Raw genomic sequence first — 26,067 nt, forward strand, 5'->3', positions numbered from 1 at the left:
ATATGCATACAGTATATATATATATATATGAATATATATATATATATATATATATATATATATATATATATATATATATATATATATATATATATATATATATATATATATATATATATATATATATATATACATATATAATGTGTGTAATTATAATAACTATAATGCCCTCTTAACTTCTAGAATTCTTTACACTTTTCTATACGTTTGTTACTACGAATCCTAAGATCCAGACGGGAGAACATGACGAAATTCTGGCGTCCATACAAGGATTTGAACCTACATCCAGAGTATCTTAAACAAAATCACATTATCGACCGGACAACAGGAACGATGATACCGTGGCCCTGGTTGCAGGTTCGAATCCTGCTACGGACGTCAGAATTTCTTCATATTCTTCCATTTGGATCTTAGTCTTTGTAGTAACAAGCATATCCAAGAAATGTGAAGAATTCGAGAAATTCAGAGGGCAAAATGTTTATTGCAATTACCTCCGTATCTAGTAAAGTGACCAGTAAAGTGTATAATATATATACACACACACACACACACACACTATATATATACATACATACATACATACATACATACATATATATATACATATATATATATATATATATATATATATATATATATATATATATATATATATATATATATAAACAGTATATGCGTATATATAAAAATGCCTAATAAAAGAAAATGTATAAGGGAAACATTCCTTTACACTATATTACTATAAATGTTCCGGAGAATATATAAAACAATCTTCGTGATTGCTCATATGAATTCATAATTGCATACATACCTAGGAATCATTTGAACAGCTTGAAACAATTATAATTTAATGTAGTTATAATTATGCATCAGAGGCACTAAACTGATTATGATTTCTAGTATATCTCGACGTCTTACATTGCGAGTTCAAAGTGAGAAAAAGGAGAGTAAGTAAAAAAAAAAACACCAAGTAAATATGTAAGAAGGGGAAAAGAAAAAGGTATACTGTTTATTATGGGAACTAGGAGAGAGGCCCTATTAATACTGAGTGCGAATGGATCACCAGCATTTGACGACGATAAAGCCAGACGCAGAGCGAGCGTAGGCTAGGAAATTTACAACTTGGTTAAAGAAATGCAATATAAAAACTGTACAGAAATCAAGGAATATGAAATAGAAAAAAATTACACTAAGCAAGTCAAAAGTATGGTGGAACAAGTATAAGTAAAAATAAGAATATCTATGGTCTAACTGCGATTCTTAGGGAATATATAAAAAGATGATTATCCTGTCTATCGACTTTAATTAAGCTCTTGAAATATAAAGTGTAACAGAAGCAAGAGTTAATAAAAAAAAATCCATCGTAAGTGAACAAATAGTAGTCCCTGCTTCTGACTGCCGAAGAGAACTGCATATCTGTCTGAATTTATAAAGCAGTAATTCTGACTCATGACCTCCCAGTAGTTTCCCAGTTCTGGCTTTTGTTTTCTTTCTTTTTTACCTATGGAATCCACTGTAGGTATCACTGTCAGGCGTTTACTGCGTTCCTTTTGGCCCCTAACAAGGGTAAATCTTGGGAGTTTTCTCTGTTTTTGTGCCTTTTGTTTTTAATTCAGCAGCCATGATGACGGTCTTTTCTTCCTCTTGCTGCCCAACCTCTCTAACTGTTAATCCTTAATGCAACTGTTGGGTTTTATTCCAATTTCACCTTTCGAGTCTTGTACCTCATCGCATCTGCTGTCCAACAACTCCAACTCCCTTTTTTCATGTCTTAAGCGCTGAATGGCTGGAAGTGCCACAGCATTTGGTTTGATAGCCTAAATTTTATATTATAATCATAACCTACGATATATCTACAATTTTCTAACACTTCGAAAGACAACCCCAATCTCTCTCTCGCTCTCGCTCTCTCAAAAGAAGGAAGGATATTTCTGCCGCCGATCAATGTGAGCAAATCCCGCTTGCAAGTACCGCTATAGACCCGAGTCCTATTTTACGACCCCAGTCAATGGAACAGCATCTACGGGAATTTCTCGAAAACGGGTTGAGAGAGAAAACAACGAAATAATCTACGTGAGCTGACTCTCGATTGCAGTCTTCAAGGAGGGCTCGCCAGGAGGACGAAATATAAAGGGGACGCCGAAGACGATGCAAAATGTGGAGGGATGAAAAGGGGCGAGATCATGTGGATGCCAGAGAGGCTTTCGGCAGCTGAGTCAGGGAAACCTGTCTGTAAAGGATTGTGTCAATTTAAGGATTTCCGGACGTAAGGAGAACGAACACATTACTTTCAGATGTCTGCAAAAGAACACCGGGAATAATAACTTTTAACTACTGTTGGATGGATGGATGCATAAATGCATGGAAGAATCATGGAAGAGTAAATGGATGGTTGGATAGTGTTTAGGAATGAAATAATAACTAGCGATATTATGACTAGGGTGAAATAAAGAGTCATTTACTGAAAATAATAAAGAAAATGGAGAAGCAAGTACTTCAAGAACTCAGCATAAAGTACCAAGTTCGTTTTTCATCTCAAGGAACCTTTCTGATGGAGGATATTGCATTACAGAGCAAAATATTTTAATAAAGGGATTAGCAATAAGGATTTCCATAATGAAAGTAAAGAGAAATCGACAAAGTCCACTTGTCAAAGAGTGAATAAACTGCTCCTATTAACACCAGGCTAAGGCTAACAAAACGGGATCTTATATATAAGCACATTGCTTTTGATAATGAATTAATCGTACATCTTTGAAACATACAGCCCTTCTACACGCTGCTGCAAAAAGGAAAATATTTTTGACTTTCGCCGAGTTCCTAAGAAAAGAAATGTAAGACTTAAATTTTTCATTTTCTCAGCTGACCTCTACCAGACACCTACGAAATCTTCATACTGATTTTGCCACTGAAATAGACTACAATCTCTCTCTCTCTTCTCTCTCTCTGCTTTATGTCACATTTCCTAAGAAGGAAATTCTCCTCCCCGATCAATCAGAGCGAATTCCCCATGCAACGACCACCACAGGAACGAATCCTTTGATACAGGCCCAATAAATGGATCAGCACAGAAAGGATTGGTCCAGAAATGTCTTTGAAAGGGAAATAAATAATCTACGTTAGCTGGTTCTCGAAAGCAACCTTCAGAAACGGGATATGAAGAAGACGAAATGTAAGATGGACACCAGAGATGATGCAAAGGATGGAGGAATGGAAGGGGGTGGGGGTGGGGGTGGAGGAATGAACTGTGGGTGCAGGAAAGTTTTTTGGCAGCTAGTTCAGAAAACTTGTGCATTGCGTCAGTTCAGGGAGGGCAGAATGGCATGAAAGCCTTCGCAGATGAGCAGGAAGAGAACAAACTACTTTGAAAGATCTGCATGGAAGGCTTTTATAAAATAACTTTCAACTACTGTTTTGAAAGATCTGCAAGGAAGACTTTTATAAAATAACTTTCAACTACTATACGGTGGATGAATGGATGTTATTTCAGATTAAAGTCCCGGCATTAGTCCTTGAATATAATAGCGAGCGATAAGACAGACTTTACTATTTCGAGAATAAAAAGAAAATCTAAAATATCATTCACCTTTTTTGTCCGTTGCTAATTTCAGAATTAGAGTACAAAATCTTGAATTACAGTACATGTTTTCATTCTAATGCACCGAAATGCGATAAATAAAAGTTGCATCAAGGTGCTGCAAATTTGATAAATCGTGAAGAAAAGCACTCTACATTCAAAATCAGAGAAAGCTGTATATGCTTTTTTGTAAAATTTTGCGTATCGACAAATAATATATGGAATATCATTTCTCTTGGATAATGAGGAAAAAATCTACATATCTTGGGAATATACTTTTGAAATTAACACAAGTTATGATGAAAATGACTTCAGTCAGTGTAACATCCAATCAGACCATCATCATGGCTACTGAATTAAAAACAGATGGCACAAAAAAGAGAGTAAGCTCCCAAGATTTGCCCTTGCAAATTTCTCAACTGCCTTCTATCTTTCCCACACCCTATGAAATCTTCATATCGTAGCTAACAGTGAGGTGGACCACCCAACTCTGTCTTTGTCTGTCTGTCTGTCTGTCTGTCAGTCCGTCTGTCTGTCTGTCTCCTGCTTTCGTGTCACAGATCCTAGAAGGAAACTCCCCTGTCCGATCTGTGTGATCAAGTACCCCTTGCAACGACCACCATAAGATCGCATCTCTTTGTATGGGCACATTCAGTGGAGGTAATGGGTCGAAAAAAGTGGGTTTATGGAACGATAAAGGAATAATCCATGAGAGCTTATTCTGCTATGCAACGAAATACAAGGCAGACGCAGACGACGAAGAAAAAGATGAGAGATGGATGAGCTGTATATGGAAGAGGGAGTTTTGGCAGCTGAATTAAGGAAACTTGTGAATAAAGGTTTGTGTCAGACGAACAGATAGAGGATAAACTACTTTAAATACCCGCAAGAAGACTGGAAATGGTATATCTGAACTAAGACCAAATAATCAATAAAGAGAAGAATTGAAGATACTTAGGTAACGGACACGATATCGTGCAAGATGTTTAGTATGAGTTCTGATATTTTAAAATATTATAATGAAAAAGGTAAAAATAAATGTGAAAAATAGTTCATAATGAAATAATTATTCAAAAATAGTTTCTTGACTCATCAAAGTCTGTGAGAATATTAACCAAAAAATAAACTGCGCACCCCACCACAGCCCCTCTAGTGATTGGCGCTGTCATTTCACATACTGGGAAGCGGTTCGAACTGTTATGGCAGCAGTGAAGTCCAAAAGCGCTCAAAACATATTCCCGAAGAAGCAATTCAGATGAAGGAACAGAAAGCCTTGAGAAATTGCAGTAACATTGCAGTGTACAAGAATATGCTGGAAGAAAGTAGTGACAGAATAATGCTTTAATATGAAACTATATAACACGGTTTAGGATAAAAAGGCAATGGTTTTTAAATATACTCAACTACTGATATCTGGTATATGAGGAAAATAAATAACAAAAATGACAATGTTCATAGTTAAGATAGTACACTTCGTATGAGTTAATCTAGCAATTGCCAACATACCTCGGTCCGGTTCAACGCCACACGCACCCAGAAGTATATATAAATGCAGATTTACAGTAAAGAAAAGGATAAATAAAGAATTAGGACTAAAGGAGATAATTATGCAATTACAAGGATCGGTTGCCTGTGAGTATGACCTACTGCAAAATATGAGTGTTGTTCCGTTTACAGGACTTCCGGTGGGAGTTTAAGCTGAGATCTATAAAATGGAAATCGGTGAACGAGATTAATTGACAGATCGCGTTCTCACGTGAAAAATACGTGCTTGATAATGGGACCGAGTAACTTTTTTTTTTATTTTTTATTTTTCACCTTGCAACTTCAGAAGAATCAGTCTCAACTTGTATCATTTGTCTGAGGGATTTCGACCTTTCTTTAAATCTCCAACACTGGAAATGGGCTCTGTGAAATGCTTCCTAAAGTTCAGTGGGAATATCAGGAGATTTAACCCGGCCTTTGGCTACTTTACATGAAGCCAAAAACACACAGATTTCTACAGATATATGGTGATCATAAATGCTCCGTATATGCCTATATTACATACACAAATAAATAAGAAGCAAACAATACGTCCAAAACAAAAATGTTTTCAGAAACCAACAAAACGTCTAAAACAAAAATGTTTTCAGAAATCAAAGGAAATTGGTTTAGTTTTTCAAGACTTTTTCTAGATGTCTACGTAATAATCGGATACCATTTTTCACGTTTTCAGAGAAACCGAGAAACAATAAACTATACTTGGACTCCAAAACGTTATGAAATTGGGAAAGTTCAAACTCTTTTGAATAAAAAAGACATCTCAAATAACCAAAAGGAACCTGCAGCAGATTTTACGATTTTGCCGCATTTTAGAAAAGGCTTCTTCCTATAAATCTTATCAATTTGTCCCAAAACCTGGAGGAGGAAAGCAATTTTTGTCCAAATAAAATCTCGCAGCATGACATTGGACTGCAAAAGGAAATGTCAACAACAATACATTTCATATAACCGAACGAGGAAAACCGAAGGACGAGAAACAGCTGAGTCACGATTTTAATATCACTATTTCTATATATAGAAGGAAATTATACCCAGCGGAAAAACATTATATCTCAAGGTTCTGTTGCGTAAATACTGAAAGGAAATAATATATAAGTGAAATAATGAAAGGAAATATATAAATCTTACTTATTGGTGATGTCTACATTTCCATAGTGTTTTGTTTGTCTGCACGATTTTATACATCTCTCTCTCTCTCTCTCTCTCTCTCTCTCTCTCTCTCTCTCTCTCTCTCTCTCTCTCTCTCTCTCTCTCTATATATATATATATATATATATATATATATATATATATATATATATATATATATATACATATGAAAATTGAAACAACGGAGTGAAAGATATTTCATTGACCCTCAGGCAGTTTGAAGCAATTGCTTGAAAATACTTTAGAGTAAAAGCAGAATATCTTGCACTCAGTTGTTTCCATTCCTTGTGGTCATATTCTCTGTTTACCTTTTATATTACGTGGTTATTCCTGCAGTGAAGCTTCAGTTATATATACTGCATACATATATATATATATATATATATATATATATATATATATATATATATATATATATATATATATATATATATATATATATATATATATATATATATATATATATATATGTGTGTGTGTGTGTGTGTATTACAATAAATATCATTTTGAGTTTTAATCTTAATTAACGACATGAATAAAAGGATTATAGCCAAGAGAGACCGGCAACCTTTCGTGAAAGTTACACAAATGTAAAAAGGAGGGCAAACGAAAAAAAGTCATCAGCAGTATTGAAAGTTTCGTAAAAAAAAAAAAAAAATTGCTGGCGAAGCATAAAGTTTTTCGTTATTGAACAAGATTACCAAATACAATATTCTGAAAGAGAGAGAGAGAGAGAGAGAGAGAGAGAGAGAGAGAGAGAGAGAGAGAGAGAGAGAGAGAGAGAGAGAGAAGGGATTGGTGAAGAGTGCGGGTGTGTTTGTGCGGGTGTGAAGTTGAGAGCAAGAAAGAGAAGGGGGTGATGAAACTGTTGTGTGTGTGTGTGTGTTTGGTAATGTGTGCGAGAGAGCAGAGAGTTGTGTTTTGTGGTTACTATTCACTTTCCTTCAATTCTATGTCTCCTTCTTAGCGCTGTATGTAATTTGGGCAATTCAACAAAAATTACCTTGAAAACTAATTTGACTTACATAGTATGATATTGATAAAGAATTCTCTATCTTATACTTTTCGCTGATGACTGAAACACTAAATTTTCACAGGTTTACTACTGCAGAGGTTTACGACATCGATTTCTTCACCCTGTTTAATTTTTTTCATGCAAGTTAATCTTCATTTCAGGATAATAAACTGCGCACACAAATAAAAAAATAAAAAACCGCGAATTCCAAGACAAATACAAAAGTGCATTCACAGAAACATTCAGTGTCGTAGAACACCTGTAGGTTGTAGTTCTACAAAAATCCACACGCACTGAAAATGGGTGCGTGGGTAAGGATCACGCCATACCTGTAGAAGGTAGCACCAAGTGTCCATCGAGCATTGGTCTGGTTCTCGCAGGAGAGTTTTGGCTGGAGGCTGAGGTGTTCGTTACGAGCGTCGCTGAGGAAATTCATGACGCCGTACCCGAATATCCTGACGGTGGTGAAAATGGCCTCCTGTAACGCATCGTCATTTGTGTCGAAGTGGACTCCTGAGGGGAAATGAGAAACAAATTGCAATCAGATTTCAAAGCACATTCTATGAAATACCTTAATTTCATTTAAACCATACTTCACAAATATCTTACACCAAGCGTGCTGCTTCATATCGAATAGCAAGATCCAGCAACATTGAGAAAATAAATATGTTAATTTTATCTACCATCTTACCCAAAATATGTTTTTATATTACCTCAAGAAATTTATTCCTGTAAAATCGTTATCACTAAAAATTCACACAAACAAACACACACATATATACTTTATATATATATATATATACTGTATATATATATTATCTTAAAACTCAACAAACGTTTGTTTGTTTCCTCACACTGAAGTTAAACAGGGCTGGTGCCCAGTGGATAGACTTCCCACCTTTCCCCTGACAATTCCATATATATATATATATATATATATATATATATATATATATATATATATATATATATATATATATATATATATAAAACTATATTTGTTTGTTTCACATCGGAAGTTAAACGTGTGTGTGTGTGTGTGTGTGTGTGTGTGTGTGTGTGTGTGTGTGTGTGTGTGTGTATAGAACCTCGCGCTCGTGTGGTCATCCTGTCGTTTGTACCTGCAGGAGATATTTTGTTTATATTTCAGAAATCAGAGGGATTTAGACACTCCAATAAAACTATACCATTCAGCTTTTGTTAGTCTCAGCAGTGAATTATAGAATAAAATATCTATTTATTAGCTGACTGTGATGTGTCGAAGCTAGACTGGGGAAGGCATCTGAATTTCAACTTGATTTCAAAATGTTTACCGGAAACTGATAAGGTAACACTGAAAACCATTAAGGGAATAGGCGTTGACATAAATGAATTAAAAAACTCTGTAATATACGGGGAGTCTCGTTTTCTTAGAAAGGTAAATTTTAAATTAGCCAAGCAACGACATTCCTCGCCATGCATACAGAACAGCAGACGTGAGCTTTTAAGTCTCCGAATCTCCAAGACACTCGAGAAGAAAAACTAGCGCGAGGCCAACGTTCAACGGAGATAACGAAGGGATATGAGAGCTTCAAAACACAGGGATTTTCCTCCAATCTTCATTATTCTTTCCCTCGGAGGGTAATACTAATTAGGGGAAAAAAGAAATCATCTCTTGATCTTTTTTTCCGCGACCAACAAAAATAGCTGTTGTAAGATTACGCTGAAGGTTAAGGAGGGCGCGGAGGAGCGCATCAGATATACACGTCATGCTCGATTCTTTTCAGTTAGAGCTAATTCCAGTGCTTAGGCAGCGTGGCCGGCAATTTCTCCTCGCTCCCAAAGGTCGGGAAAATAAAGGAAAGGTCGATAAGGACGTAAAATTTCATCCCTTTTTTAAGAAATTGAGACCATTTCCCCCAGAATTAGAACAATAGGTTTCATTAAAATATTTTCTTCCCTCTCTCTCTTTTCACGCACACACACGCACATATATCAATTTTCCTTGAACTACGTTGTCCACACAGATACAATGTGTGTGTATAAACATAAATATAAATATATATATATATATATATATATATATATATATATATATATATATATATATACACATACATATATATATATATATATATATATATATATATATATATATATATATATATATATATATATATATATATATATATATATATATATGAATTTTTATCACGTCATCACATTCTTTATTCACAATCATTCACCTATATGTGTCATTTAATTTCTATTCGCTCTACCTCGGAAAGAGCGAATTTGAAATTATATGACATCTGTAGCTTGATGGCTGTGACTATATATACGACTGTATATATGATGTATATATATATATATATATATATATATATATATATATATATATATATATATATATATATATATATATATATATATATATACACAACCATCAAACTACAAATGTGTGTGTGTGTTGTATGTGCGTGGACAACGTAGTTCAAGGAAAAATTATGTGAAAAATATGATCATGAGTAGCCTAATATCATTTATTAAAAGCTCTGAATTGGAAAGATATACTGTATATGTTTACATTGACTGCACACTAGACTTTTATCTGTCTTCGTAGTATGACATGATGGTGCGTTCTTGCTGGATCCTTTGTGCTTGCGTTCAAATCTTGTCACCGAAGGTGAAAAGTTCACTGTTTACTTCTCAAGCAAGTCTGGGCCTATACTAATAAGCGGATCTAAAAGTGTGTGCGGAAGTAGAGAGGTTCAGGGTGACTGAGGCTATTAAAATTTCATTTATAATTCGTAAGTGTGATCAATAAATCCCAGAGGTGTATGAAATCTATTATACATATACATATACATATATAAACATAAATATATATATATATATATATATATATATATATATATATATATATATATATATATATATATATACATATATACATATATATATATATATATATATATATATATATATATATATATATATATATATATATATAATGTGTGTGTACATGTATTTATGTCTCTTAACAATAATAATACACGGGATAAAGAATTGCAGCTTTAAGGCTACTGATGCCTATATAGAAAAATCGGTGTTCTCCATTTCAAGGGAAAATAAATACTAAATTATGGTGCCGACATATAGTAGTATATAAAACATCACAAGGAAATCATGAGAACATTTTATTTGAAAATATTTTTCTACTGAAAATATCACGAAACTAAGAGAAATGGATTCCTGCCACGGAAATTGTGTAATTTATAAGATTTGCTCAGTTATAATTACGGTTATAATTGAAATTATGATTTTAATTATTATGTTATTCGTAAGTGCGTAAACACGACGCAAGGAATTAATAATTCTCTGTAATTCGAGGATTAATGATACTGGATGTGTCCCGATGTTTGATGACCTTAGGATATTTTCTTTATGAGAATTTTTGAATGCTTGAATTTAGTAAACTTTTGCTTGGAACCTTGTATTCAAGTCAAATACAAGATTCCAAATAAAAATTTACTAACAAAAATCTATAGAAATTTGGTTTATCAAAAATACTCATAAAGTTTTAAAAGGATGCCTGAATGGTGCGGCACTCATCTCACGTTTACTGGGTCTTTGACTTGCTCCCCGCAGAAAAAAATGCATAGGGCTAGCAATACCATCCGTAAAGAATTACCCTAATGGTTAAGTTGGGAAATGCGTTAGAACCAAAGTAAGGACAGATTCTTATCTCGGAGTCAGTCAACGTGCAGGATGTCCTCTAAAACCGAAATGAATTTTCCGATGTACGAGATCACCGCGAGAAATGTAAGACCACATATTCATACGACGGTCTCAACATGGTTGCCAATGAAAAATCTCTCCCTCTAGACAGGAACTGTTAACCATTAAGCAGCTTGTTCCTTCATTAATGAGTCGTGCCTCTCTTATAGTTTTAAATTTAGCCTACGTTGAATTCCTCCCTCCGGAAAATGAGCATGTCACTCACTTTTTTTTTTTTTACCTCCAACAGCGTTAGGTAATGGTATTTCTTCTTTTATCCTTTTTCTAACTTTCTAAAATTTTATTTTTTTAAATATTTTACCTCTATAATTTTCTGTTTAATTTTTATATTTTTCACATCGTTTCACGGCAGTTTTGACTGGACTTGATAATGTCTCGAAAATTAACAAATAATATATATATATATATATAATGTATATATATATATAAATATAATATATATATATATACACACACACACACATATATATATATATATATATATATATATATATATATATATATATATATATATATATATATAAACACAGTTTATTCTTGCTGAAGGCATTTCATAATGTCACATTGCATCATCAATATATAATATATATATATATATATATATATATATATATATATATATATATATATATATATATATATATATATATATATATATATATATATATATAGCTAAGAAGGGGCATCCAGGAAAAGAAAGAAGTTGGAACCAAGTACACCGTACCTGAGGTTTTTCCCTGGCAGGCTTCTGAAGCCCAACATACCAGCGATTTTTACCCAACTTGACATGTCATTCGAGAGTCCAAGGTACAGCCATGCTCATAAGTGATGCAACATGATTCTTTTTGTATCATCCAGTTTTTTTCCTGTTTCATAAATGTCGATAAAATTGTGAATTAACAGCTAAAATAATTTTCCCTATGGTATACATATTATCCCTTCTGCATCAGTAAAATTTGTAACCTATGCAAAATTAATTGCTTTTTTTTTAACATTGCTTAGCTTAGAGCACAGATCGGTCATTGTAATTACCTCTGCAGCATATAATATTTGACCTAATAAACTTAACAATCATAACAAAATTTTCAAAATAAGAAACTTGAATTATGAAAAGTTTTCTTTGAGTTTTGATGTTTTAGGATTTTTTTCAAAATGATTTATGGGCCTAACAAAAGCACTTTTGATTGCTTTTAGTGAAGAATTATTCATTAATAAGGTCACTTGAAGTGCAAGAATGTGTATATAACTTTATATGCATTCTGGCCAGAAATTGTGAATGCTTAGTGTATTGCATTTTTAGCCAGTAAAGAAGACTAACACGCCTAGGCCTAGGAACAAAATCTTGGTGTTAACAAAAGTGTAATTACACAGGCGAATATTTACTAATAAATTATTATTTTTGAATGGTTAACAACTATAACAATTTTTTTAAAAATCCAAATATTCCTTTAATATACAAAATAAGTGTTTTAAAGATAATTTCATTGTCTCTACACATTGTAGACCTATGTTCCAGCTCGTTCATGTTGCCATCATTCATATGGTTGCATCACACAAGCCTGCCCACCCGTTGATATAGGTGGATGCGTTTTAGCTACAGTGATACCTTTGTATATATTTATGTACCTTTTTCAGCGTTGAGGAGTAATAATCATCTTTTAGGGCTATTTAAAAATTTCATTGTTGCAAAGCAATCAATATCAGTATTATGAATTTTTTTTATTTAACATTTGAACCAATGTTTGACGAAGAAACGCATCGGCACTGGGTAAACGAAAGTTTTGGGGATGTTTCGTCACTGTTTTTAAAAAATTTGGCTACATATAATTTATTCTTACAGTTTTGATATACATGTATATGACAGATTTCACTCTTATGGTATATACTGTGGCCTTACTTTACAAATTAAATGTGTTTTCGCATTCAAATAAAAGATAACTATGTAGCTTATTAGTTTGCCAGTTTGTGAGTTTTGAATGAAATCCTTTGCAGTGATGTAGTATCACTTATGAACCAGGCTGTACGTTCCGGTGTGAGTCAGAAGTTTATTTCTGTGAAACAAGTACTCGTGCGTTCATTACTCCCATCATATGTGAAGGGGTAATCCTTGTCCTTCACTTTTTTGTCTTCTCCTCCATTCCTCATAGAGCTTCTTAATTATACGCTGTTTTCCCCAAAATATTGATCAAGTTCTTCCAAAATTATCAAAGGATCTAAAAATATTTTGTTGTTCCGTCTTTTTCCTTTGTTTACTTTCCACCACTAATTACCATTCCAGTAAATCTTAATTCACTTTTGCTTCCCTTTCTCACAGCTTCTATTGGGATTCCTATTCTCTTCTAAAACTTCACGTTGATCGTGGTAATTCTTTGCTTCACCTATTCTAAAAATTTTCTCTTTTTATACCATCACCTATTACTTTTGAGGCACAGGCACCTATAGAATCCAACAGCTTCCATTTTTTCAGCATCTATATCATCGTTCAGAGTTCAAGTTTCCTGACTTCAATATACTATTAAAACCTTCAGTATCACTTTTCTGTTCTTTCGCTGACTAATCGGATCACTCCATGCGACATAACACACCTTGCCTCAGACCCAGTTTTACAAGTAAAAGCAAATTTCGGGTCTTTACGCTGAAACACAGATATTTTCATAAATACATTCCGTTACTCTCAATAAAATCTAATTTCTTTTCACAGTACGCATCCCCTTTAACTTCTCCACAACTTCTGCACAAAGAATGTTTTCTATGTTCATGTCTCCTCTATAAAGCTCTATCTTACCCTTATTCATCTCACGCAACTTCTTAACAAAACACTTGATCCACCTAACCTCTAGCTCCCCTAAACACACACACTGCTCTTCTCCTATTAATACTCGTTGTAAATGGCCTCCTTTCTCAAACAAATCTCACCCTCACTTTCACTGATAGGCCTATAGTAGGCATCATGGTCTTGTAAATTTTACAGCCACACACACACACACACACACACACACACACACATATATATATATATATATATATATATATATATATATATATATATATATATATATATATATATATATATATATATATATATATATATATATATATCTATATATATATATATATATATATATATATATATATATGTATGTATATAATATATATATATATATATATATATATATATATATATATGTATATATATATATATATATATATATATATATATATATATATATATATATATATATATATATATATATATTTACACACAAAATATTTGAACAACATAAACATTCCAATGTTTATGCGAATAAAGACGAAAATACATATGTTACGCTATCGATAAGGTTGCTGAATCAACCAACCAATCAACTCCCACCACTTTTTTTAACTTTAGGCCCAGCTTGGAGCGAATAGAATTGTTTGTATTTGCATTAGGTAAACAAGGTGTCATAAGGCCTGATGCAATCTCGTTTAAATGTAGATCATTGTTAGTCATTCATCTGACATACATAATAAACTAAAACAACGGACCAGAACATCGCTTAATCGCAGTGGTAATTTCAGCAGAATTTTAACCGAGGAACCCCATTCTCCAAATCTGACAGTGGCAAGTTTATCACATAACAGATTTCCTTTCTCTTCGCACACACTCATCAAGCCGAGCCTTTGATAAATGGAGAGTTTAGAAAAGGCACTCCCTTTGATGCCGGAATGGGGTCTGAAAATACTTCTTCAAACGCGTTCCCGTTTAATACCGGAAACATTGCAGCACAGACAACACTGAACTGAATTTCGTATGCTGTGGTTTTCGTAGCAAAGGTCGTAACAAAAATGACGAAAAAGTTACATGTGTGTGGATTTATATATATATATATATATATATATATATATATATATATATATATATATATATATATATATATATATATATATATATATATATATATATATATATATAGTGTGTGTATGTATATATATACTGTATATATATACACGTGTGTGTATACAAGAGGTTTTAACAGCAAAAGGAACAAATCCCCAATAGGTGTCTTGATTTTATTCTTTTACCAATGTCAGTTCCCCTGCCCAGTTTAGACATTTCAGCAATTTGGTCTTTTCTTAACTGTAGACTTCGATGCGGGGATGTGTTTGACTAAGATTTTCTTGCTTCGTGATTTCTGCAACTTCTGCCATAAGCTTTTTAGTCTCGTGAATCGAACGGAGAATAAACAAAAAGCCTAGAGTTAGACCAAAACTTCAGTTCTCAAAGTACACTCATACGGGGAAAGATTCTTTTTATGAAACCTGAAGTTTTGTGAATGTTAGATTTTTTTGAAGTATAATATAACGGTCGCTATCGGCCCCCTTTCTCTCCCTCATTCTAACGCGAGCTCTCCCACCAAATACACAGCAGTGACCCTTTCAACCCTCTCGGGACGTTCGATTCGTCAGAACAAAACCACAATGATTGATGGAGCTAATGAAAACCCGGCGATTTGCATAGGCGCTGCGCTGCTCCCACGAAGAACCGGCAGGGTCTTATGACATGGAGGGGATGTGTGTTAAACTATTGCCCTGCTGGATTTCCTTGGCTGAAGTCCTTCGTGCTGTTGTATATTATAGCTGAATATTTCATTTAGGTCATCACAGGTACACTAGAGATGAGAAGTTTAACTAAGACTTAATTTGTCTCTTAATAATATACTCACTGAATATCGGTAGATTACTAACAGATCATTGAGTCAACAGATAAATACATGTGAATAAAGAATTAAGCGAAAATATACCAAGATTCCAACAGAACTGTGAAGGGAAATTACTCAAACTGGGATTGTTACATCTTTGATATACGAGACAGAGTTGCGAGGAGCATATTAATGATGAAGCACACGTAAAATGATTCTGGTAAACAGGCGATATTATCCCATAAACTACTGTATATATGCATGTTGCAGATGATTTCTATCTTTTCTTATGCACACAATTATGATGAATGAACTAAAATTGATTTCTAAATTCTCTAATATTGTCATGGCAAAAAACTACAGATAATATCAAACACAGGCAACACTTAAAATATAAATGGAAGCCATCATATCATTTATTAAACTATATTTAACTTTAATATGAGGTTTAGAACAAGACTATCCATACTTATACTTTTGTAAAGTAACTTTTTTTCTCTCTCTCTCTCTCTAACGCTATCATAACACACAATTCCTTTAATAGAATCCCAAAAAGAATATATCGTATTTGTATGCCATTCAAGTACCTGATTTCTTTTATTTTTTATTTCATTACTATTGTCTCTTTTGATAACTCATTACAGAGAACAACTGTTGAGGAATGAAAAGATGAAATAAAGAAGGAAGTAGAAAAATACCCATCATTTCTTGTAGGTCTGAATGAGTCTATTGATTTAAAAGGCACAGAGAATTATTGGCTAGTATGTCTTAAGTCAGGCAGTCCATCCCAGGATAACATACCACTCATCATCAGACTGTGTTATCAGCCAAGCAAGTCAAATGACAGAGAGGAAACCATATAATCTTTCAACGCCGCCAACATTACCAAATAAAATAAATGTAACATGTCGATAAAGGAGGATTATTACTAAGTATCAGTATAAAAACAATAGTATAAGAGTAAGAGAAACACGGTGCAATCAAGTTTAGACTTTTATGCAGTCTTTCTGAAACCCACAGGACGAATCGTAATTTACCTTAACCTAGTGGTTCTCAATCAGGGGGGAATTCAGAGTTTCAGGGGCGGAACTGTGACCAAGGATTTTTCGTATTATATACATATTATTTGGAATGCACCCTTTGATGCAAACAATTTGGAAGGGGGGGATGACATTCTGACATAATTATGGTGAAAGGGTGCATGGGCCAAAAAAGGTTGAGAACCACTGTATAACCCAACGTAGAGAAATCATTTTGGCCACTACATTTGTTGAAATTACACTCATAATCTACGGCTATTTCTTTACTGTCAGCCAGAAACATTGTTTTAAATATCTACTTCGACCAGCCAATGGAAAACAAATATTTTTAATGAGTATTTTTTTCTTCAGTTCAACAAGTGAGTTTTGTTACAGTATATTAAGCTGTAGCAAAATGTACATTAAACGATTATGCTGTAAAGGAAATGTTTTTCGTAAAATAAAAATATACTGTTCACCAGAGAGAGAGAGAGAGAGAGAGAGAGAGAGAGAGAGAGAGAGAGAGAGAGAGAGAGAAGGGGCAGGGAGTGAAAAGTTTTGGGATCACATTCCTTTGTTCCTATACAATGGCAAAACATAACAGCCTTCCTATATTTCCAACAGGCATCAAAGAGATGAAATCCTAGATTACAAAAAATAAAGAGAGAGAGAGAGAGAGAGAGAGAGAGAGAGAGAGAGAGAGAGAGAGAGAGAGAGAGAGAGGTGAATGGAAATTTCGAACTACGAATGAAGTATACGGCTTTAACTATTAGTAGTTAGTTGAATTTTGTCCAGAAAGATTTTTATCCATTTGACAATAAAGCTTTAAGAAGAATATTACGAGTCTGGGCGTAGGATAGGGCCAGAAATTATGACATAAGGGAAATTAGGGAAGTTCTATGGGTTCATGAGATAAAGATGAAAAAGGAAATTTGGAGGTGGTTTGAAAATTTCCTTCACATAATGCTTGGTAGAACAGCGTCAGCTGGGGCCCTGAGAGCTCCGGAAGAGTTGGAAGACCGAAACCTACTTAGATGAGAACTATGAGAAGGGAGGCTGAAGATAAGTGGATATTTGTGGAAGATAAAGCACAGGAAAACTATGAGTGGCAAAATGTCACATAGGCACTTTGCTGCATGTGGCGTTGGAAGCCATAATGATGATGGTGATGATAAAGTTACTGTCACTTACTGTTAACTGCGCAGTAATTTGTGTAAATGGGTTCATTAACTATGATACTCTTTCTTGTTATTACCTCACAGTATCTTCTTTGCATTAGTTTAATGAGGTGAGGTTCCTATACCTGGCAAATGCAATTAAACGGCGTTCATCTTGCGTGTGAATGTGTGTGTATATGTATTTATATTTATATATATATATATATATATATATATATATATATATATATATACATTATATATACATATATATATCTATCTATCTATATATATATATATATATATATATATATATATATATATATATATATACATATGTCCAGAAATGCAACTGCATATGCACATGCAGGAGGGAGGAGATAAAATCGTAGTTAGGGGTGCGACGATGCTTGCTGTGATACCATGCCGATGCAGGTGCATGTCTGGTTCCTTTTAGATATATATATATATATATATATATATATATATATATATATATATATATATATATATATATGTGTGTGTGTGTGTGTGTGTGTGTGTGTGTGTGTGTGTGTGTTATATATATACGAGGTGTGATCAAAACGTATCAGGACTGGTGCTATAAAAAGAAAACTATAACACATGCCATTTTAGCATTTAATTTCCTTCGAAGTAGTCCCCTTCGGAAGCCACACACTTCACCCAGCAGTTTCAATTGATGGAAGCATTCCTGGAACTCGTTTTCTGGGATAATCAGCAGCTGCCTCGTCGCATTCACTTGGATCTCTCCTTTCAAGTGGAATTTTTTTTTTTTGGAAAGAGGAAAAAGTCGCAAGGGGCGAGATCTGGCGAATACAGTGGCTATTGGACCTGGGAGATGTTGTGCTTGGCCAAAAACTGCTGCACAAGCTGCGCTAAATGGGCAGGTGCGCTGTCATGGTGCAATTGCCACTCACCAGACGCGTGCAATTCTGGCCCTTTCCGACGAACAGCATCCCGCAAATGCCGCAACACGTCACAGTTTAAGTTAAGTATACCTTAGTTTTACCAGACCACTTGAGCTGATTAACAGCTCTCCTAGGGCTGGCCCGAAGGATTAGACTTTTTTAACGTGGCTAAGAACCAATTGGTTTCTTAGCAACGGGACCTACAGCTTATTGTGGAATCCGAAGCACATTATAGCGAGAAATGAATTTCCATCACCAGAAATAAATTCATCTAATTCTTCATTAGCCGGCCGGAGACTCGAACTTGGGCCTAGCGAGTGCTAGCCCACAACTCTACCGACTTTTCAAACGAGGAACTAACACGTCACAGTAGTACTCCTTGTTTACTGTCTGACTAGGTGGAGCATACTCATGATGAACAATTCCCTTGTAGACAAAGAAAACGGTCGACAGTGTCTTCACACTGCTTCGACTCATTCATGCTTTCCTCGGTCTCAGAGAGGCTGGGGTCCTCCACTGCCAAGACTGAGTCTTGGTTTCGGGGTCATAGCCATAGACCCAAGATTCATCACCCGTTACGACAGTTTTTAAAAAGTTTTCATCTTACCCCCCTGCAACCAAGGAGATCTTGCGCAATTGAAACCCGAGTTTCGTTTTGGTCAGCTGAAAGCAGTCTAGTCACAAATTTGGCGGACACGCGACTCCTACCCAAATCTTCCGTGAGAATGGACTGAACTGAACTGTAACTAGTCTGCACATCCTTTCATAAAGCACGGATGTTGATTCGAAGATTTCCCCTCGGAGATGCACGCACAACTGCAATGTTTTTCTCAGTTCTGCTGGTTGCGGGTCTTGCAGAACGTTCGTCACTATCGACAATCTGTCGGTATCTTGGAAACATCTGAACCGCTCGTACACTCGTGAGCGGCTCATACACACCTCTCCATACACTTTTTTGCAACTTTGCGTAGGTCTGTGCGCAGGTATCGCCAAGCTTTTGGCAAAATTTCATGCAGCTTCTCTGCTCAACTTTCTCCATCATAGTCAATGCGACGACCACACACACACTACACGCGTTCCTTCCAAGCACTGCTTTAAAGGGCGGAAGTGAGCTAGGATGCTAAAAACTTCGTTTGCATGCACAATGGAGGTCAAGGTCCATCTTTGCCAAGTGGCCTTATTCTGCGTATTTTAGCTCCTTTACCATAGCAACAGTCCCGATACTTTATGATATGATCACACCTCGTATATAAATATAATATATATAACATATATAGGCCTAATATATATATATATATATATATATATATATATATATATATATATATATATATATATGTATATATATATATATACATATATATATACATATATATATATATATATATATATATATATATATATATATATATATATATATATATATATATATATATATATATATTGTGAGGCCGTACATTTTGCATATGCATATATGCGTATGTGCACTCGTAGACTGAGTTTTTATGCGTGTAGTTATCGTCTGTTTTTCAGCCAAGCATTTGCGATAATACTCGGAATATTAATTAATTCTTCTGTACGAAAATCCCTCCTGTATTGAGGAACAACTAAAACATTTGAATATTCGGTAACCACATTGATAAAGCAATACATCAATAAAAAAACTGATTTATTAACTATAGATTACATTGAGTATCCATCGTAATTTACAATGCAAATATTTACCCCTATTCAATCAAGTATTGACAATTACTAATAGAAACTCTGGCCGTTGTATAACGTACAGAATTAGATTCGTTTTAGGTAGGGCGTATGGTGAATTTTACTGATAATTTTATTTTTTAATTTTCTCCTCATTTCGTACGTAAATATTGCTTACAATATATTTTCATGGTATAGTAAATTGAGAATATATGTTAACTGTCTGATAAGCATATGCAGAAAAGTCCAAGCTGTAACAAGGCGAGAGGACACAGCGTTATTATTTCTAAAACAAATTCTGATTAGTTTTCATGCTCAATACGCAGTAAGAAGTATTTGCAGGTAATGTATGTTTGGAGCTCTCGCGAATCTTCATATTAAATTATATTTGCAAAAAATAAATATCAAGTGGTTTCAAGAACCTCATTCTGACACACTGGATGCGAGTTCGAATCCTACCACGGTCGTCAGAATGTCTTCATTTGTTCTCCATTCGGATCTTAGGCTCTGGATTTGCAGGCGCAATCAAAATCAAAAGTGTGAAGATATCTAAGAGGTCATTGTGGCTATTACGAATACATCATGTACGATATTAAAAGCGAGACAGTTTAACCATGCAAGGATTTATGAATTTTAAGCAAGGATGATAACATTTACCATTGTAATCACGTACTTACTCCTTCTCTCTCATTAATATTGAATAGTAAGCATCATAATTAATTCTCTCCCGATCAATCGAATATCAAATTTCCCAATTATGTAGACACAACAACACTTTCAACGTTCGGCCTTCCTTTGGGCCATTTGATTCAGCGAGACAGAAACCCGTTGATTAATGTTTTTAATGAAAAACAAACGATTTGCATAAATGCCCAAAGCGAGCATTGGAGAGAGAGAGAGAGAGAGAGAGAGAGAGTCTAATACAAGCAATTAGCTTGCATTTTCTTAACTCAGAACTCTCTTGTTTGTATCGGAACTGGTTCACGCTTTATACTAATTTTTACGGAAACATAATATTTAACGTTATTATCTACTGAACTCTGGGTATACATGCACAGGCACATAAGAACATAATATAATATAATATAATATAATATAATATAATATAATATAATATAATATATATATGCATGTATGTATGTATGTATGTATGTACGTATATATGTATATCGAATTTTGTTTCGTGAAGTGCTTCATTAAAACCTATGTAACGTACTGATTACGCAGTGAATTAGGTATCTGGTTAGTAACCAGAATTCTAAACAGGTCGGAGAAGGGCAAATGGGCTAGCTATTATATTGTCCCAAATTAGCTGTTGAAGTAAGTGCAATGCCTCCTGGGGGCAATTCCCTCTATGTGTTAAAAGAAAGAGGAAACGAAGAACCTCAAGAAAAGTAGAGATAATTTACGGTCAGGTAAGTGCAGGGAGAAAAAGTACATTGGAGAAATAATTCTCAGAAAAAAAAAATGAAAATGGAGAGATATTGTCTGAAGTGTACGTAATCTTGGGTCGATGCAGCGAGTCCTTTCAAGTTGGGGGAGGATAATTGTTCTGTTGTAACGGTAAAGGTGACAGATATAAGTTCGTGTGGCATTGTGTATGTGAGTTTAATACACTGCTAATGAGCCTATGTATAGGTGTTTCAAAGTGGCTATATTATTAAACCAATTGGCCTGTAATATGGGTGACAGCAAGTTTAGAGGCAACATTAATATATATATATATATATATATATATATATATATATATATATATATATATATATACATATATATATACATCCACATTTGTATGTATGTGCGTATGTGTGTATATATATATATATACATTTATATCTATACATATATATACATATATATATATATATATATATATATATATATATATATATATATATATATATATATATATATATATATATATAAAACATATATATATATATATATATATATATATATACATATATATACATATATATATATATATATATATATATATATATATATATATATATATATATATATATATATATATATATATATAACTTTTATCACATCACCGTGATTCGTATAAATCAGTAAGCTACAAACGTTTAATATCAATTCGCTTTACACTCGAAATAATATATTTTCATATATGTTACCGAAGGGGAATCTTTTAGTTGATAATAAGTTCGTAGTCCCGTGGGCTCGCTGGTTCGAGCCCACGGGACGACGAACTTATTATCAACTAAAAATTCTTCGGTAACATATATGAAAAAATATATTATTTCCGAGGTAGAGCGAATTGGATATTAAAGGACGTTTGTAGCTTACTGATATGATATATATATATATATATATATATATATATATATATATATATATATATATATATATATATATATATATATATATATATATATATATATATATATATATATATATATATACATACATACAGGTGTCCATAAAGTCTCTTTACAATTTAAAAAAATATATTACAAAAGCCACTGATGAGATGTCTTAAACACATTTGTTCTATGTACATAGCAGTTATCAAAGTTTTCAATCACACTGCATTTGTGTATTTCTGGCATCCTATTGATGAAAGAGGTGCTGTTAAATGAACCCCTAAAAAATGGGTTCTCCTAAAGAAATGGCACAATATTTGTCATGGTTTATTGAAACAAAATCAGATACGCAGACTCAACAAAACTACAGAACTAAGTAAGGAGGATATCCACCATCACGTCCATCAATTTGTGCATGGTACAAGAAATTTATGGAGACAGGGACAGCGTTGTATAAAGGAAGGAGAGGACAATCAAGAACATCTTAGGAAAACATCAATCGTGTAAGACAAGCCTTTGATTGTTATCTTACAAAGTCCATTGGTACTGCTGCCAGACACTTACAGCTACCACGTTCAACAGTGCACAAAGTCCTACACAAGAACTTGTGATTGTATGCCTACAAAGTGCAACTCATACAGGCACTCAAGCTAAAGGATAAACCAAGACGAAAATAGTTTGTAGTTAACATGCTGGAACAAATTTCTGAGGATGAAAAGTTCCTCAACCGAGTTTGTTTTGGTGATGAGGCAACCTTTCATGTTTCAGGGAAACTGAACACACATAATGTGAGAATCTGGGGATCAGAACATCCCCATGTGACTAGGGAACTTCACCGAGATAGTCCAAAGGTGAATGTGTGGTCAGGGGTCATGTGCAACCAAATCGTTGGTCCATTTTTCTTCAATGAGGCATCAATTACTGCAGATTTTTACCTTGACCTTTTGACCAAATATGTGGCACCACAACTAGATGACCTTCAGTCAACCATCATTTTCCAGCCAGATGGTGCACCAACACATTGGGGACTGAATGTTCGTGGGTTCCTAAATCAAACATTTCCAGACCGGTGGATTGGAAGGGATGGTCCAGTTCCCTGGCCACCTTGTTCACCAGATATCACTCCCCTGGACTTCTTTCTATGGGGTTATGTTAAAGATATCATGTATCGAACAAGGATATGGGACATCACTGATCTCAAGCAAAAGAACACTGATGCCATTGCCACCAGTGATGAGGTTATGTTACAGCAAACATGGCAAGAAATCAAGAACAGTCTTGAAGTGCTTTGTGCAACTAATGGTGCCCATATGGAGGTGTATTAAATGATGCAAAAAAAAAAACTTCATTATCTACTCATTTTGTAATAATTTCCACATATTGTCTGTTCACTTTCCTTTTGTAATATATTTTTAAATTGTATAGAGACTTTATGGACACCTGTATATGTATGTGTGATAAATATATATATATATATATATATATATATATATATATATATATATATATATATATATATATACTGGTAGAAATATTTAATAATAATTTTGATGTAGCTCGCCATGTTTAAGTTACAGACAGAACCAAAGAAGAGAGTTCTCTTTACTACTTACTTTGAAAACTTTAGAATGAACACTAGAGAGAAATCAGGGTTGGGCACCCTTATACCCTTTACACTCCTAAGTCTTTCCTTAATGACACTCTAAATCTGCCCTTAGGACCTACTAGCTGAAAGATCTTTCTTCCAGATAACGCCCCAGTTCGTGGGGATACACGTGAAATGCCCGAAGCAGGGATTAAATGGGAATTGCCCTCCACAGCCAGGACACCTGAACTGCTTGGGGTTAAGAACACTGGAAGTAAACCGAGGACATATAAGCTCGCCCCTGTGGTCAACAATCGAGAGAAGCAGCCTGGACACGACACCAGTAACACACTATCAACGTGTCCCCAGGCGTAGCTAACCCTCTTTGTCCGGATGAGAGCCTAGCTATCCAAGAGCCAATCTGAGTGTCCCGTAAAGAAGTCCCACTTGATAAAGACTCCACTGATGCCATATTCATGATAAATCTACTCATGGATTACGGTACTGTTTGGTTAGAAGGTTTTCAGTTAATTCTTTCTTCTTATTCTCATTCCATTTCCATTCTCTACTTTCACTGTGCTAAGAACCTTGAATCATTGTCGGTACCCATTTATCAGCGTTAAATCTTATGTTGCCTGATCATAAGTGACGTCACTCTCCTTAAGCCTTCAGCAACTCCCTCTGTAAAGATTTCGATTGTAATTGGCTTAACAACTGTTTGTGTACCTTTCTCCACTTGCAGAAAGGTTGTGTATGCTGCTGTAAAAACCATCTGCCTTCACTGCACCCATGTCCCTCAATCAAGCCATCAAGCTTATTTATTCATGTCTCATTATGCACTGCGTAGCACTCTAGTTATTTAAGCTTGTATCATTTCATTTGACAAGTGCCAAGAGCCCAGTGTATATGGCTCTCTGTAATTAATTTTTGTAAGTAATGTAACTACAAGTAACTAATTTAGACTTGTAATTTCTCTCCTGAGTCCTTCCCCTAACTGAAATCTCATTTAGATAACTTCCTTTTGTATTACGTCATGTTGGCCCCCAGTCAGAAGCATCCCCAACAAGGTAAGAACTACAGTGGCAAACAACACTCATATATATATATATATATATATATATATATATATATATATATATATATATATATATATATATATATATATATATATATATATATGTATGTATGTATGTATGTATGCATATAAATGAATTCTCCAAGGCGAACTCAGATATTGTCATATAAATGATTTCAAGTATACACATTTCTGTACTAAAGCTAAAATACACACGAAATTTGTATCCTTAGAAGCTTTTAGGGTAATATTTTTTCCTTATCCATACTGTATGTCTTCGCCCCTTACTACAATGTCTGTTTATGGAGTTACCGTACCATCCATAATTCTCTTCTCCTCACTGTTTAATACGAATTACCATAACCCCGAAAATTAAGCGTCTAATGAAAAGCAAACGATTTGCATTACTGTTTAAAGGAGACGGTTTGTCGAGAACTGGCAGTCTTTTGACACGAGCAAGATGTACGTTGCATAATTAACATTCATGCTTCCTCTCTTGTTGGCTCTGTCTTAGTTTAAT

General features: G+C 34.2%; 1 protein-coding gene across 10 annotated transcripts in view; it reads right to left on the reverse strand.

Moving 5' to 3' along the window:
- The window catches only part of LOC136845717 (glutamate receptor ionotropic, NMDA 2B-like), a 1,021,158-nt gene that overhangs the window by 279,112 nt on the left and 715,979 nt on the right, over positions 1 to 26,067 (reverse strand). For all 10 annotated transcript variants that reach the window (XM_067115918.1, XM_067115917.1, XM_067115915.1 and 7 more), the window contains exon 6: positions 7,616 to 7,799. In XM_067115918.1, the coding sequence (XP_066972019.1) occupies positions 7,616 to 7,799 (184 nt within the window). The remainder of the gene's footprint in view (positions 1 to 7,615; positions 7,800 to 26,067) is intronic.

Source organism: Macrobrachium rosenbergii, chromosome 14 (genome assembly GCF_040412425.1).
Source record: "Macrobrachium rosenbergii isolate ZJJX-2024 chromosome 14, ASM4041242v1, whole genome shotgun sequence".
Classification (NCBI taxonomy): Eukaryota; Metazoa; Arthropoda; class Malacostraca; order Decapoda; family Palaemonidae; genus Macrobrachium; species Macrobrachium rosenbergii.